At 44.8% G+C, this 12,038-nt stretch overlaps 1 protein-coding gene across 1 annotated transcript; it reads left to right on the forward strand.

The window, feature by feature from the left end:
* The first annotated feature begins 8,249 nt into the window (after positions 1–8,249).
* Positions 8,250–11,824, forward strand: LOC121858820. The gene is made up of 2 exons (XM_042355455.1): positions 8,250–8,317; positions 11,185–11,824. The coding sequence occupies exons 1-2, from the start codon at positions 8,250–8,252 to the stop codon at positions 11,822–11,824; spliced, it is 708 nt and encodes a 235-aa protein (XP_042211389.1).
* Positions 11,825–12,038: the final 214 nt, after the last annotated feature.

Here is a 12,038-nt window from a genome sequence, read left to right on the forward strand (position 1 = left end):
TAAGTCCCTGAATCATTTTTGTCATTCTTCGCTGCACCGACTCTAGTGAATTTATATCCATTCTATAATAGGGGCACCAGAACTGAACCGCATAATCGAGGTGCGGCCTAACTAGAGCAAGATATAGTTGCAATAAGACCTCTGCACTCTTGTTACTTACACTTCTAGATATAAAACCCAATACTCTGTCTGCCTTATTTCGAACATTAACGCACTGTTTTCTAGGCCGTAGGTCCGGGCTTACAAGTTCCCCTAGGTCTCTTTCACAATTCGACTTCTCTAGGTTGATGTTGTTCAGGCTGTATACGTGCCTTGATATTTGTTCTTCAATACTAAGTACGCTGCACTTTGGTGGTGAATTTCATTGCCAAATTTTCCGGGGCCACCTGCAGTTTATTTAGATCCTCCTGTAATGCATTTGCATCCTGCCTGAATTAATTTGCCGCCCTATTTTGAATTGTCGTCCGCAAACTTGTATCTGTCACTGCTGATTAAATATCTAAATCGTTTTATGTGAATTATGAGAACAAAGTGGAGCTAGTACTGACCCCTGGGAACCCCACTGGTTGCATTACTCGAGGATTTAACACCATCTACGCTGTCCGTCTGCGTTCCTCATCAATTGAAGGCCAGGTTTATCCAGAAGTTTTAAAACTTTCCCCTCGACCACCATGAGCCTTAATTTTTCTCAAGCCTCTGATGCGGTACTCTGTCAAATGCTTTGCTTTCAAGTCCTAAGTAAATAACATCACGTAATTTTTTCGTCTCTGTTATCTACTACCTCTAGAACTTTCCTAAAAAACGTTAGCAGATTTGTTAGACAATATTTTCCCTTTGTAAACCCATGTTGAGAGTCGTAGATTAATTTGCTTTTCTCTAGATGCGATCGGATGCTATCTGCTATAATTGATTAAAGAAATTTCCCCACTACTGACGTCAAACTGATCGGCCGGTAATTTGACGCTGATGCTCTGTCTCCCTTTTTAAATATGGGTACTACATTCGCCTGTTTCCACAACTCTGGCACAACTCCAGTGTCTATTGATTTTGTAAATAAGTTTACGAGGGGTCCGCTAATCTGTTCCCTACACTCTTTTAAGACTCGAGGGAAAATTTCATCCGGCCCTGGGGATTTTGTATTCTTTAGTTTATTTATCTTTTTAAGAACATCCTCTTTTCTGATAGTGATATTCTTTAATTTCTCTTCTTCCTTTCCCTTAAATATCAGTTCCACCTCCGGAATTTCAGCGTAAATTTCTTCTGTGAAAACTGATAAGAAGTAGCTGTTTAATGCTTTGCTTATTTCCTCACTGCCACTTATCAATTCTCCCCTCCCTGACTTTAAAGGCCCAACTTTGTCCTTGACCTTTGTCCTATATACCTGGAAAAATCCCTTGGGATTCGCCTTGGATTCTCTTGCTATTTTGATTTCATAGTTTCTCTTTGCTTTCCTTACATTTTTCTTAACATTCCTAGATAGTTCATTACTTGCCTGTTTCACATTTCACTCCTCCCTCCCTTTAATTTCTTATTATATTCCTTTCTTTATTCCTATGTCATGTTTAGTTTTCTGGTCATCCGCCTTGGCTCATTCTTATTTGACCTAACATTTTTGTATGGTATATTTTGAACAACGTGGCTTTATATGGTACTGGTGGGCATCTCTATTCCCGCTAGTCATGATCAATTGTTGTGTCATCTATGACCTCACCGCTTCTAGGAACAGGCGTGACTGTTCCCAGGTGACCTCACCTAGGTACCTTCTTAACCCCTGATAATCCGCCAACCGAAAGTTTGGGACTCTGACCATATTGTCATTGTTTTTCGTTTCCCAATTTAGGGTGAACCTGATTTCTCTGTGATCACTGTTACCTAGTTCTTCCCCTACTGTGATATCTCTGATAATATTTTTTTATTTGTTAATACTAGGTCTAATATATTGTCACCTCTAGTAGGTTCTGTAATTAGTTGTTTCAAAAAATTGTCCTGTACTGCATCTAGGAAGTCTTCAGATTCATAGTCGCCTACAATGTTGTCCCAGTCAATATTTCTGAAGTTGAAATCCCCCATAATGCATAGGTTGTTATATTTTGCTGCCCTACTCATTTCCTGCCATATGGACTGAGCTGCTTCTTTGCTAAGACTTGGGGGCCTGTAAATCACTCCCATAATTAGTTTTTCTCTTCCTTCCGTGATTTCTACCCACACAGACTCGGTTCCTATTTCACCCTTTATTGAATTATTAGTACAACATTTTAATGTATCCTTGACGAAGAGTGCGACCCCTCCCCCCTTCCTACCTTCCCTGTCCTTGTGAAAAAGGTTGTACCCTTCTATGTGGTACTCTGATAAAAAAAATTTGCTCGCCAGATTCATCCAAGTTTCGGTGATTGCTATGACGTCTACATTCTCGGTACATACAACCGCTCTCAGCAAGTCTATTTTATTTCTAACGCTGCTACTGTTTGTATAGTATACATTTAAACCTACTCTTCCCTGGTCCTGTTTTACCCCTTGTCCTGAGCAACTAATTTTACTTCCAAGGACCTGCTTGTTTTTTGACTCCCACTTTCCCCGACCCCTCTCTACTGGCGAAACCCCCCCCTCCCCCTTCGGAGTGACAATTTTACGCTCCAGGGATGCAGACAACGTCTTTACCCCCTCACGAGATAAGTGTACTCCGTCGCGACAGTACAGGTAGTCGTTGCCATAGAATCGTTGCCAGTTATCAATGAATGCCCAACCATTGTTTGCACAATGTTTTTCCAGTCGGCAATTAATAGCAATTGCCCTGGACAGCCATTCACGACCAACCCCTCTTCTAGGCAAGACACCACATACTATCGGGATCCCTCCTCTATCTCTAATCTTCCCCAGCGCCTCCCTATACCTCTTGAAAAGTTCCTCACTCCTAACCTTACCTATGTCGTTTCCTCCCACACTAAGACACACTACTGGATTGGTACCCTCCCCTGACAAAACTCTGTCTAACCTCTCGGCTGCATGCCCTATCCCAGCCCCAGGATAACACACCCTAGTCCTACGTTTCCTATCTCTCGCACAAAAAGCCCTATCCATAAACCTCACCTGGCTGTCACCAACTACCACGACCTTACCTGTGGGCAGGGTTTGTACAACTGCCCTTTCCTCTCCTTGATCCATACCGTCCTGCCTCTTCTCTTCCTCTCCAGCTTCCTGCAGCACCTGGTAAGGGTTACTGCACTCCACACCCTGGTCAGCTTTCCTGAGCCTGACCCTAGTCCCCTTGGAGACAACCACTCTCCACGCCTGCTCCTCCTTCGCAGGTGTCCTGCTAGGCAGGACACCTACCTGAAGGAGTTCCGTCCTGAGGGCTTCATTTTCCCCCTTTAGAGTGTCAACCTCACTCCTCAACTGCCCCAGCTGCCTTAACAGCGTGGCAAGGAGGTCATCTTTCCCCACACTCCCCTCCTCTTCCCCCACGACACAACGATCCAAAGCGGCCATTTTCCTTGGTCTCGAACGGGAGCGTGATCGGGCACGACCTTCTCCAAGCTGGGTCAGCACAAGAACAAAATATACCATACAGAAAAATTAGGTCAAATAAGAATGAGCCAAGGTGGATGACCAGAAAACTTAAACATGACATAGGAATAAAGAAAGGAATATATAAGAAATTAAAGGGAGGGGAGGAGCAGCTCAGAAATGGGTATCATGAACTATCTAGGAATGTTAAGAAAAATGTAAGGAAAGCAAAGAGAGACTATGAAATCAAAATAGCAAGAGAATCCAAGGCGAAACCCAAGGGATGTTTCCAGGTATATAGGACAAAGGTCAAGGACATAGTTGGGCCTTTAAAGTCAGGGAGGGGAGAAGTGATAAATGGCAGTGTAGAAATAAGCAAAGCATTGAACAGCTACTTCTTATCAGTTTTCACAGAAGAAATTTGCTATGAAATTCCAGAGGTGGAACTGATATTTAAGGGAAAGGAAGAAGAGAAATTAAAGAATATCACTATCAGAAAAGAGGAGTGTTCTTAAGAAGATAAATAAACTGAAGAAAACAAAATCCCCAGGGCAGGATGAAATTTTCCCTCGTGTCTTGAAAGAGTGTAGGGAAAAGATTAGCGGACCCCTCTTAAACTTATTTACAAAATCATTAGACACTGGAGTTGTGCCAGACTTGTGGAAACAGGCAAATGTAGTACCCATATTCAAAAAGGGAGACAGAGCATCAGCGTCAAATTACCGGCCGATCAGTTTGACGTCAGTAGTGGGGAAATTTCTTGAATCAATTATAGCAGATAGCATCAGATCGCATCTAGAGAAAATAAAATTAATCTACGACCCTCAACATGGGTTTACAAAGGGAAAATCTTGTCTAACAAATCTGCTAACGTTTTTTAGGAAAGTCTTCGAGGTAGTAGATAATGACGAAAATTACGATGCTATTTACTTAGACTTTAGCAAAGCATTTGACAGAGTACCGCACCAGAGGCTTCTGAGAAAAATTAAGGCTCATGGTATCGAGGGGAAAGTTTTAAATTAGATAAAATCATGGCTCACCGATAGAATGCAGAGGGTCAGCGTAGATGGTGTTAAATCTGAGTGGGGCCGTGTAACCAGTGGGGTTCCCCAGGGGTCAGTACTAGGCCACTCTTGTTCATAATCTACATAAACGATCTAGATACTGGGATCAGCAGTGACATAAGCAAGTTTGCGGATGACACCAAAATAGGGCGGCAAATTAATTCAGGGCAGGATGCAAATGCATTACAGGAGGATCTAAATAAACTGCAGGGGTGGTCTGAAAAATGGCAAATGAAATTCAACACCATCAAGTGCAGCGTACTTAATATTGGAAGAACAAATACTTATAATGTATACAGAAGTGGACTTGTGAAAGAGACCTAGGGGTACTTGTAAGCCCGGACATATGGCCTAGAAAACAGTGCGTTAATGTTCGAAATAAGGCAAACAGAGTATTGGGTTTTATATCTAGAAGTGCAAGTAACAAGAGTGCAGAGGTTTTATTGCAACTATATCTTGCGCTAGTCAGGCCGCACCACGATTATGCGGTTCAGTTCTGGTGCCCCTATTATAGAATGGATATAAATTCACTAGAGTCGGTGCAGCGAAGAATGACAAAAATGATTCCGGGACTTAGAAACCTTCCATATCAGGATAGGTTAAAGAAACTTAACTTGCATTCCCTAGAAAGACGAAGAGTACGGGGAGATATGATAGAAGTATTTAAGTGGGTGAAAGGAATCAATAAAGGGGATATAGATAAAGTTCTTATAATATCCGAGCAGGATAGGACTTGGAGCAACGGATTCAAGTTGGATAAGTTTAGGTTTAGGAGGGCGATAGGAAGAAACTGGTTCACAAATAGGGTGGTGGACGAGTGGAACAAGCTTAGCAACTTTGTAGTAAGTGCGGGAACTCTGGAAAGTTTCAAAAGGAGGCTAGATAGATTCATGGATGATAGAGAGTGGTAGTAACTCTCGACAGGAGCTGCCATGCATAGGCCAACCGGCCTATTGCAGACTTCTTATTTTCTTATGTTCTTAAGTGTTTTGTCATCAGGCACACCAGTGATGGTGAAGAGGGAGAGACACCTGTTTGCTGACACACCTGTCTGGCCTGTCTCTCCTGTGCTCACCAGCCTTCTCACTATACTTGTCACCATCTTTGTCACTGTCCATAAAATTATTCTCTTGGTAAACGCTCTACAACTAAACGAAAATTATTACTGACGCCGTAACACTTGTTTTATTACAACACCTTTGTATAAGATTTGATCATAGCACAAAGACCATCTTCCTCGAGCAGGGGTTAACCGTTTAAAGGGCAGTGTCCCACTTAGGTATTATATTCTGGTTGACGTCAGAAGATTTTATTCATCTGAGAGTAACCACTGCCACTCAAAGGGTTAACAGCGACACAAAGTGAGATGAACACGAGCCTTCTCCTCACACCTTCAATATAAACACAAACTTTTCCTCTTCCAGTGTTCGTTCACCTGGGCCTCACTTATACTTATCTGGTGGCTGAATGTGGATGAACTTGTTATCCAATAATAACAAGAGTGATTCAGACATCATCAGTGAATTATTACAAGAGAGATAATGTATGAGTGTGTGACTTGTGTTGTATGTTGAGCCGGACGGAGGTATCGTGCAGCAGCGGCAACCATCACCACACACCGAGACAAGTGCAGCATGTTGACGCCTCACAGTCACGTCTCAGCCTCGGAAACACCTCAGTTTATCAACTTAGAATTTCCTGAATTTTGTTTCAAAGACAATATTGCCGTCAAAATCCAAAATGGTCACATTAATGCAGTTAATTTACTTCGATTTTATGTAGCTTTTGTTTGTAGAAATTTCTGACATGAAAAACTAAATTATTTAAACAAGAATACTTAGTAACGTTTAATTTAGCTTATACAGACAAATGTAATACTGTATATTGGCCAGGTTCTCCCTTACACCTACACAGTACTCCTGCACGGTACACCCGCACCTTACACCTTCACGGCACACCTACACGGTACACCTACACGGTACACCTGCACCTTATACTTGCATGGTACACCTTCACGATACACCTGTACCTTACACCTACATGGTACACCTGTTCGGTACACCGGCACCTTACGTCTACATGATACACCTACACGGTACATCTACACCTTACTCCTGCATGGTACACTTGCACCTTACACCTACACACAACACTCATACGTTACACCTGCACTTTACACCTACGCTTTACACCTGCACTTTACACCTACACGGAACATCTACACGGTACACCTACAGGGTACACCTACACGATACACCTGCAGCTTACACCTACATGGTACACCTAGACAGTACACCTAGACGGTACACCTAGACGGTGCACCTACACGCAACATCTGCATGCTACACCTACACGGTACATCTACACGGTGCACCTACATGGTACACCTATGCTGTGCACCTACACGGTACACATACACGGTACATCTAAACACTAAATTGCACTGTAAACTAAAAATAACTGTGAGGTGGGAGTTTCCTTACACACAACATCGCTTGTGACCCTTGTTACCAGCCCACCAACACACACACTCACACATACACACACTTCATCCTTGACCACTGAAGGGTGTCACGTCTGTAACGAGCAGGATGATTGCCCGCCGCTCGTTTCCTTGTTCACGTCCCCTACTTGGTGGGGTAGACGGAGGTGAGAACGTCATTGCCTCCTCGACACACATCAGACACTACCCAGTCGTCAACACAGCTGTACTTGCACCTTGCTGTTCGTTCAAATTCTGTTTGTGTTCTCATCTGAGGTCCTGGACTCGTGGGCTGATTCCCCAGACCTTCACTATACGGTTGTCAATCTCCGGAAACCTGCTCCTGCTACTACCGCGGCTGCCACGTCATCGCCACTTACTCCACGCCTTCTCCACGGTCTGTGCCCTGGCGTCTCTCCTGTGTAGCAAGACATCGCCCGCCGGCGACAAATGAGGAAGCTGCCTTAACATCCCCCTCCCCCCCCCCAAGAGCGGATCACTGCTTTACGGATCTGTCTACCGGGTCACCGCCTTCGGAAATATTGTTGACTCCATTAATTGTTTGACTCCGTCAATTGTTGACTCCATTAATTGTTTGACTCCCGTAATTGATATTTGTGTGAGTGGTGTCAGAGTTTTGTGTTATTTTCATAGTAAAGAGATGTCAATCTCGAACTGATGTTTGTTATCCCTCAGAAAATCATGGTTCTTGACTTTCCTTTTATAAGATCCTAATTTGGCTGGTAAGGGATTCATATCCCTAAGTCCCAGGCCTTTACAAGTGGCGACCTTGCCAGGATAGTCTCTAACCTTGGTATCTGAGGGCTAACATTTGTTCCGTTGCTTTTTGTAAGTCGCCATGTGTGCGCCACTTGCTGTCTGAAGCCCGGAAGTAAGGGTTTTTCTGTGCTTATCCCTTCCTTCTGTTATGGATATTCTGTTGCTCTCCCTTATACTACGGGAAGTTAATTAGTGTTGGTTGGGGTGCACTGTGGATGCTGTCATTAGCATTTTGTTGTTGATTCACCTGGTGCGGTTTCTTTTCCCTAAGGTGATTTAAAGGGACTGGGTGCGAAAGAAGGTTTCCTCCAGCTGGATCAAATCATTCAATGGTTTGATTGAGCCACTAAGTAGCTAATTTTGGCTAGTTGCTGGGTAAGTTGTTTGATTTGTAATTTTTGCTCTTTGCCTTTCGTTTCATGTCTAGTTTTGAGGAGTTGAAAGGTCAAGCAGTGTCCCTGGGTCGGACAGGTGTGGAGGTTGGTCGGTATGTGGTCACCAGAGAGAGAGAGAGAGAGACTCCTCTGGCCCTATACAAAATAATGTAGTAAAACCTAGTTTGCCTGTTTATCGTGAAGGTGACATCGCCTCATACCTTGTTAGGTTTGAACGGGTAGCCGAGCTGCTTGGTGTGGACCAAGATAGCTATGCTGTAAGGTTGGGTAGCCTACTGAGTGGTAAACCGGTACAGATCTATACGTCCCTTTTATCACTAGAGATTACTCTCTGTTGAAGCAAGCTCTCTTGTAAGTGTTTAACCAGGCTTCTGATGGTTATCGTGTTGATTTCAGCAGAACATAGATAGAGCAGGGAAACGTACCAGCAGTTTTCAATCCACCTGGGCCGTTTGTTCCAACAATGGCTAGAGGCGTCAGAGGTTGAGGAAACCTTTGTGTCTCTCACTAACTTCATGAAATTGGGTCAGTTTTTGTCTTCTTTACCGCCAGACTTGAGAATTTTCATCAAGGAACACCGGCCAGCGACGCTTGGAGAAGCTGTAGAACTTGCTGACAACTGGGCGTCCGCTCACAACGCCTACCCCAAGTCTCCCCCTCCAGCTGTGAAGAACACGAAGCCTCCGTCCTCCGAGGAACCATTCACAAGAGTAGAGAAGAGTAGTTCACCAGCCGTTCAGTGCCAAGACTGCGAAGAAGGGCACATTCGTTTTCGCTGTCCAATGAATTCCCTCGCCTTCAATTCTGCCGACATTCATCAGCCCAGCTCCACGATCGGATTCTGTTTGGAAGACAGGAGCTGCCCCCGTTATTGTGTCAGCGGAACAATAAATAGGTCTTGGGCATTTACTTTCATCAGGGACACCGGTTCCTCTTGCATTATTGTCTCTGAGGAAGCCCTGCCTGACGCTGACGTCTCCAGCTGCTCGAAGGTTAGTGTCGCCGATTATTTAGGTCGTGTTGACCAGTTCCCTGTTGTTAGGTGCTATCTGCGTTGCCCGTATTTCATTAGTTGGTCTCATATGGTAAGAGCGCCCATTAAAATCGCTAGCGTTCTCATTGGTAATGTTCCCGGAGTTCGTGACCCTAACCACCCAGAACCTTTAAAACTCTCCTCTCCACCAGCGCCAGTTTCCTTGCCGACGTCGCCTCGCCACCTGCCGACGTCTCCTCGCCACCTGCCGACGTCGCCTCGCCGCCCTCACATGCCACCTTACCTCCAGCAAAGGTCCAAGCTGTGGAGACACGGTCGGCTTAGGTAAAACGAATGCATCCCCTAATTCTGCCGAAATTGTTGCCACTGACTGTTACACCCAAGGAGTTCGCCAACTTCAAGCCTCGGGTACCACTCTGACGCTGGTAAGGGAGAAGGTGACTTTAGGGGAGGAGAATCAGGTTAGAGATGGGTCTGTTTACAAGTTTGTTTGTATTAATGATCTGTTACATAGGACTTGTGTGTCATCCAAGCAACCAGCCAAAGTAGGTTGGTTTCTGCATGCTGTCCCTGCTGATGTAGCAACATTCTCACTATAGCTCACCACAGCCCTCTAGCAGGACACTGTTTGCGTAGAAAGATTTCTATGAAGGTTGCTGTTCAGTTTTACTGGCCAAGTATGGGAGCGGATATTACAGCCTTTTGTAGGAGTTGTGAACATTGACCACGTATGTTCGCCAAGAGTAGAGTTCGTCCTGTTCCAGTTAAGCCCTTATTCATCATTACAGAACCATTTTCTCGGGTAGACAAAGATTTTGTTGGACCATTCTCACCCCTTCCTCTAAGAAGCCTAAATTCTATCAAGCTAATTTATTAAGGAAATATAATTGCAGGACCCACATTGCTCGTGTCCTTGATGACGTTCCCAAGCTGGAGTCAGTCGAAGCACTACCCTGCAATAGTTTCTGTAAAGTTCAGGCGCCAGACTTGGATGTTCTCGGTTGCCAGTTACCGATAACACTGAACGGGATAGAAGAATCCTCTACGACTGGCAATAGGCCCAAACTTAAACCTGGACTGAAGTGGATCCCACGTGCAGTTCCTTGATACTGCCTTACGATATTTGGACATCAAGTTACTCCTTATTCTTTTTAATGTGACCATTCTCTATTTTGCTCTGTATATTCAAACATTTGTTGTAGGATGGTTATGTTTTGTTGTACTAATCTTAAGTTTTAATCTACCTTACAGTAGATTTTTGTTGGGGGAGCTGTGTCAGGGCTGTAACGAGCAGGATGGTGTCCCGGCGCTCGTTTGCTTGTTCGCGTCACCCACTTGGGGTGAGGGGGGTAGACGGAGTTGAGAACGTCACTGCCGCCTCTACACACATCAGACACTACCCAGCCGTCAACACAGCTGTACTTACACCCCGCTGTTCGTTCAAACTTTGGTTGTGTTCTTATGAGGTCTTGGACTCGTGGGCTGATTCCCCAGACCTTCACTTTTCGGCTGTCAATCTCCGGACACCTGCTCCAGCTACTACCGCGGCTGTCACGTCATCGCCACTTCCTCCACGCCCTCTCCACCGTCTGTGCCCGGGCGTGGTTCAAAAATCTGCTACACTGGGTTCATGTATACCAAACATGTCACTCGCAAAAGCAAGTTGTGGTGGAAGTGTGTCAAAAGATCCAGTGGTCACTGTCGGGGCAGTATGACAACAGACCTACAGAGAAAATCCAGCGATAGGTCAGCCTCACAACCATGCCCCAGATGAGAACCAAATCCGTCTTGCCAAAATACGCAACTGGATGAAAGACCAAGCTACCAACACTCGAGACAAGCCAGCTCAGATTTTTAGTTATGCTGTGAGCCAGTGTGATGATGACGTACGCTCACTTATACCCTCTGCTGACATTTGCAAACGAACTCTGCGTAACCAACGGCCTATTCCTCCCCTTGCCTCAGACTCCTTGCTTGTGCTGATACTCTATATATGGATGGCAACTTTGCTATGGCTCCAAATATTTTCAAACATATTTATGTCATCCGTGTGCCTTTCGGTGATACAGTTGTTACTTCAGTGTTCGCTCTTCTTCCAAACAAGACTCGTGCCACCTACGAAGAACTCCTTCAGGCTATAGTTGATAAGTGTGCAGACCTAAACTATTCTATTACTGTGAAAACCGTGGTGACTGACTTTGTAGATGGTGTACTGAGAGCTGTTCTTACAGTGTTTGGCGGCGATGTAGAGAGCAAAGGTTGTTTCTATCATCTTACACAGTCCACTTGGCGTAAGATCCAGGAACTGGGTTTGGGAACACATTATAATACCAATGCTGAGTTTCGTTTGTTTTGTGGCATGATTGATGCTCTAGCTTATTTGCCCCTAGACAACGTTGATGAAGGTATGAGATACCTCAAAACTGTCATTCCACAAGATCCACCTGAAGCCGAGGAGTTGCTCATGTACTTCGATTGTACTTATGTTAGTGGCTCCTTTCGACCGATTCAGCAGCCAGTTGCCATGTCCAGTGATGCCCTGATGCCTCTGAGAATGCGTCATATTCCACCTATGTTTGCCCCCTCACCTATGGAATGTGCATGACGCCACCATGAACAACAATGCTCGTACCAACAACATCTGCGAAGGGTGGAATAATAAATTCTTCATCCTCGTTGGTCACTACCATCCTTCAGTCTGGCGTGTCATTGAATGGTTTCAACGTGAAGAAGCGACGGTGAGCACCATTATCCAGCAGGATGGTGTTGGCAACCCCCCCTCGAAGAAGAGTTCGTCGACGCTATGTGCAGCTACAAGA

The sequence above is a fragment of the Homarus americanus genome, unplaced genomic scaffold, assembly GCF_018991925.1.
Source record: "Homarus americanus isolate GMGI-L3 unplaced genomic scaffold, GMGI_Hamer_2.0 scaffold25652, whole genome shotgun sequence".
Taxonomy (NCBI): domain Eukaryota; kingdom Metazoa; phylum Arthropoda; class Malacostraca; order Decapoda; family Nephropidae; genus Homarus; species Homarus americanus.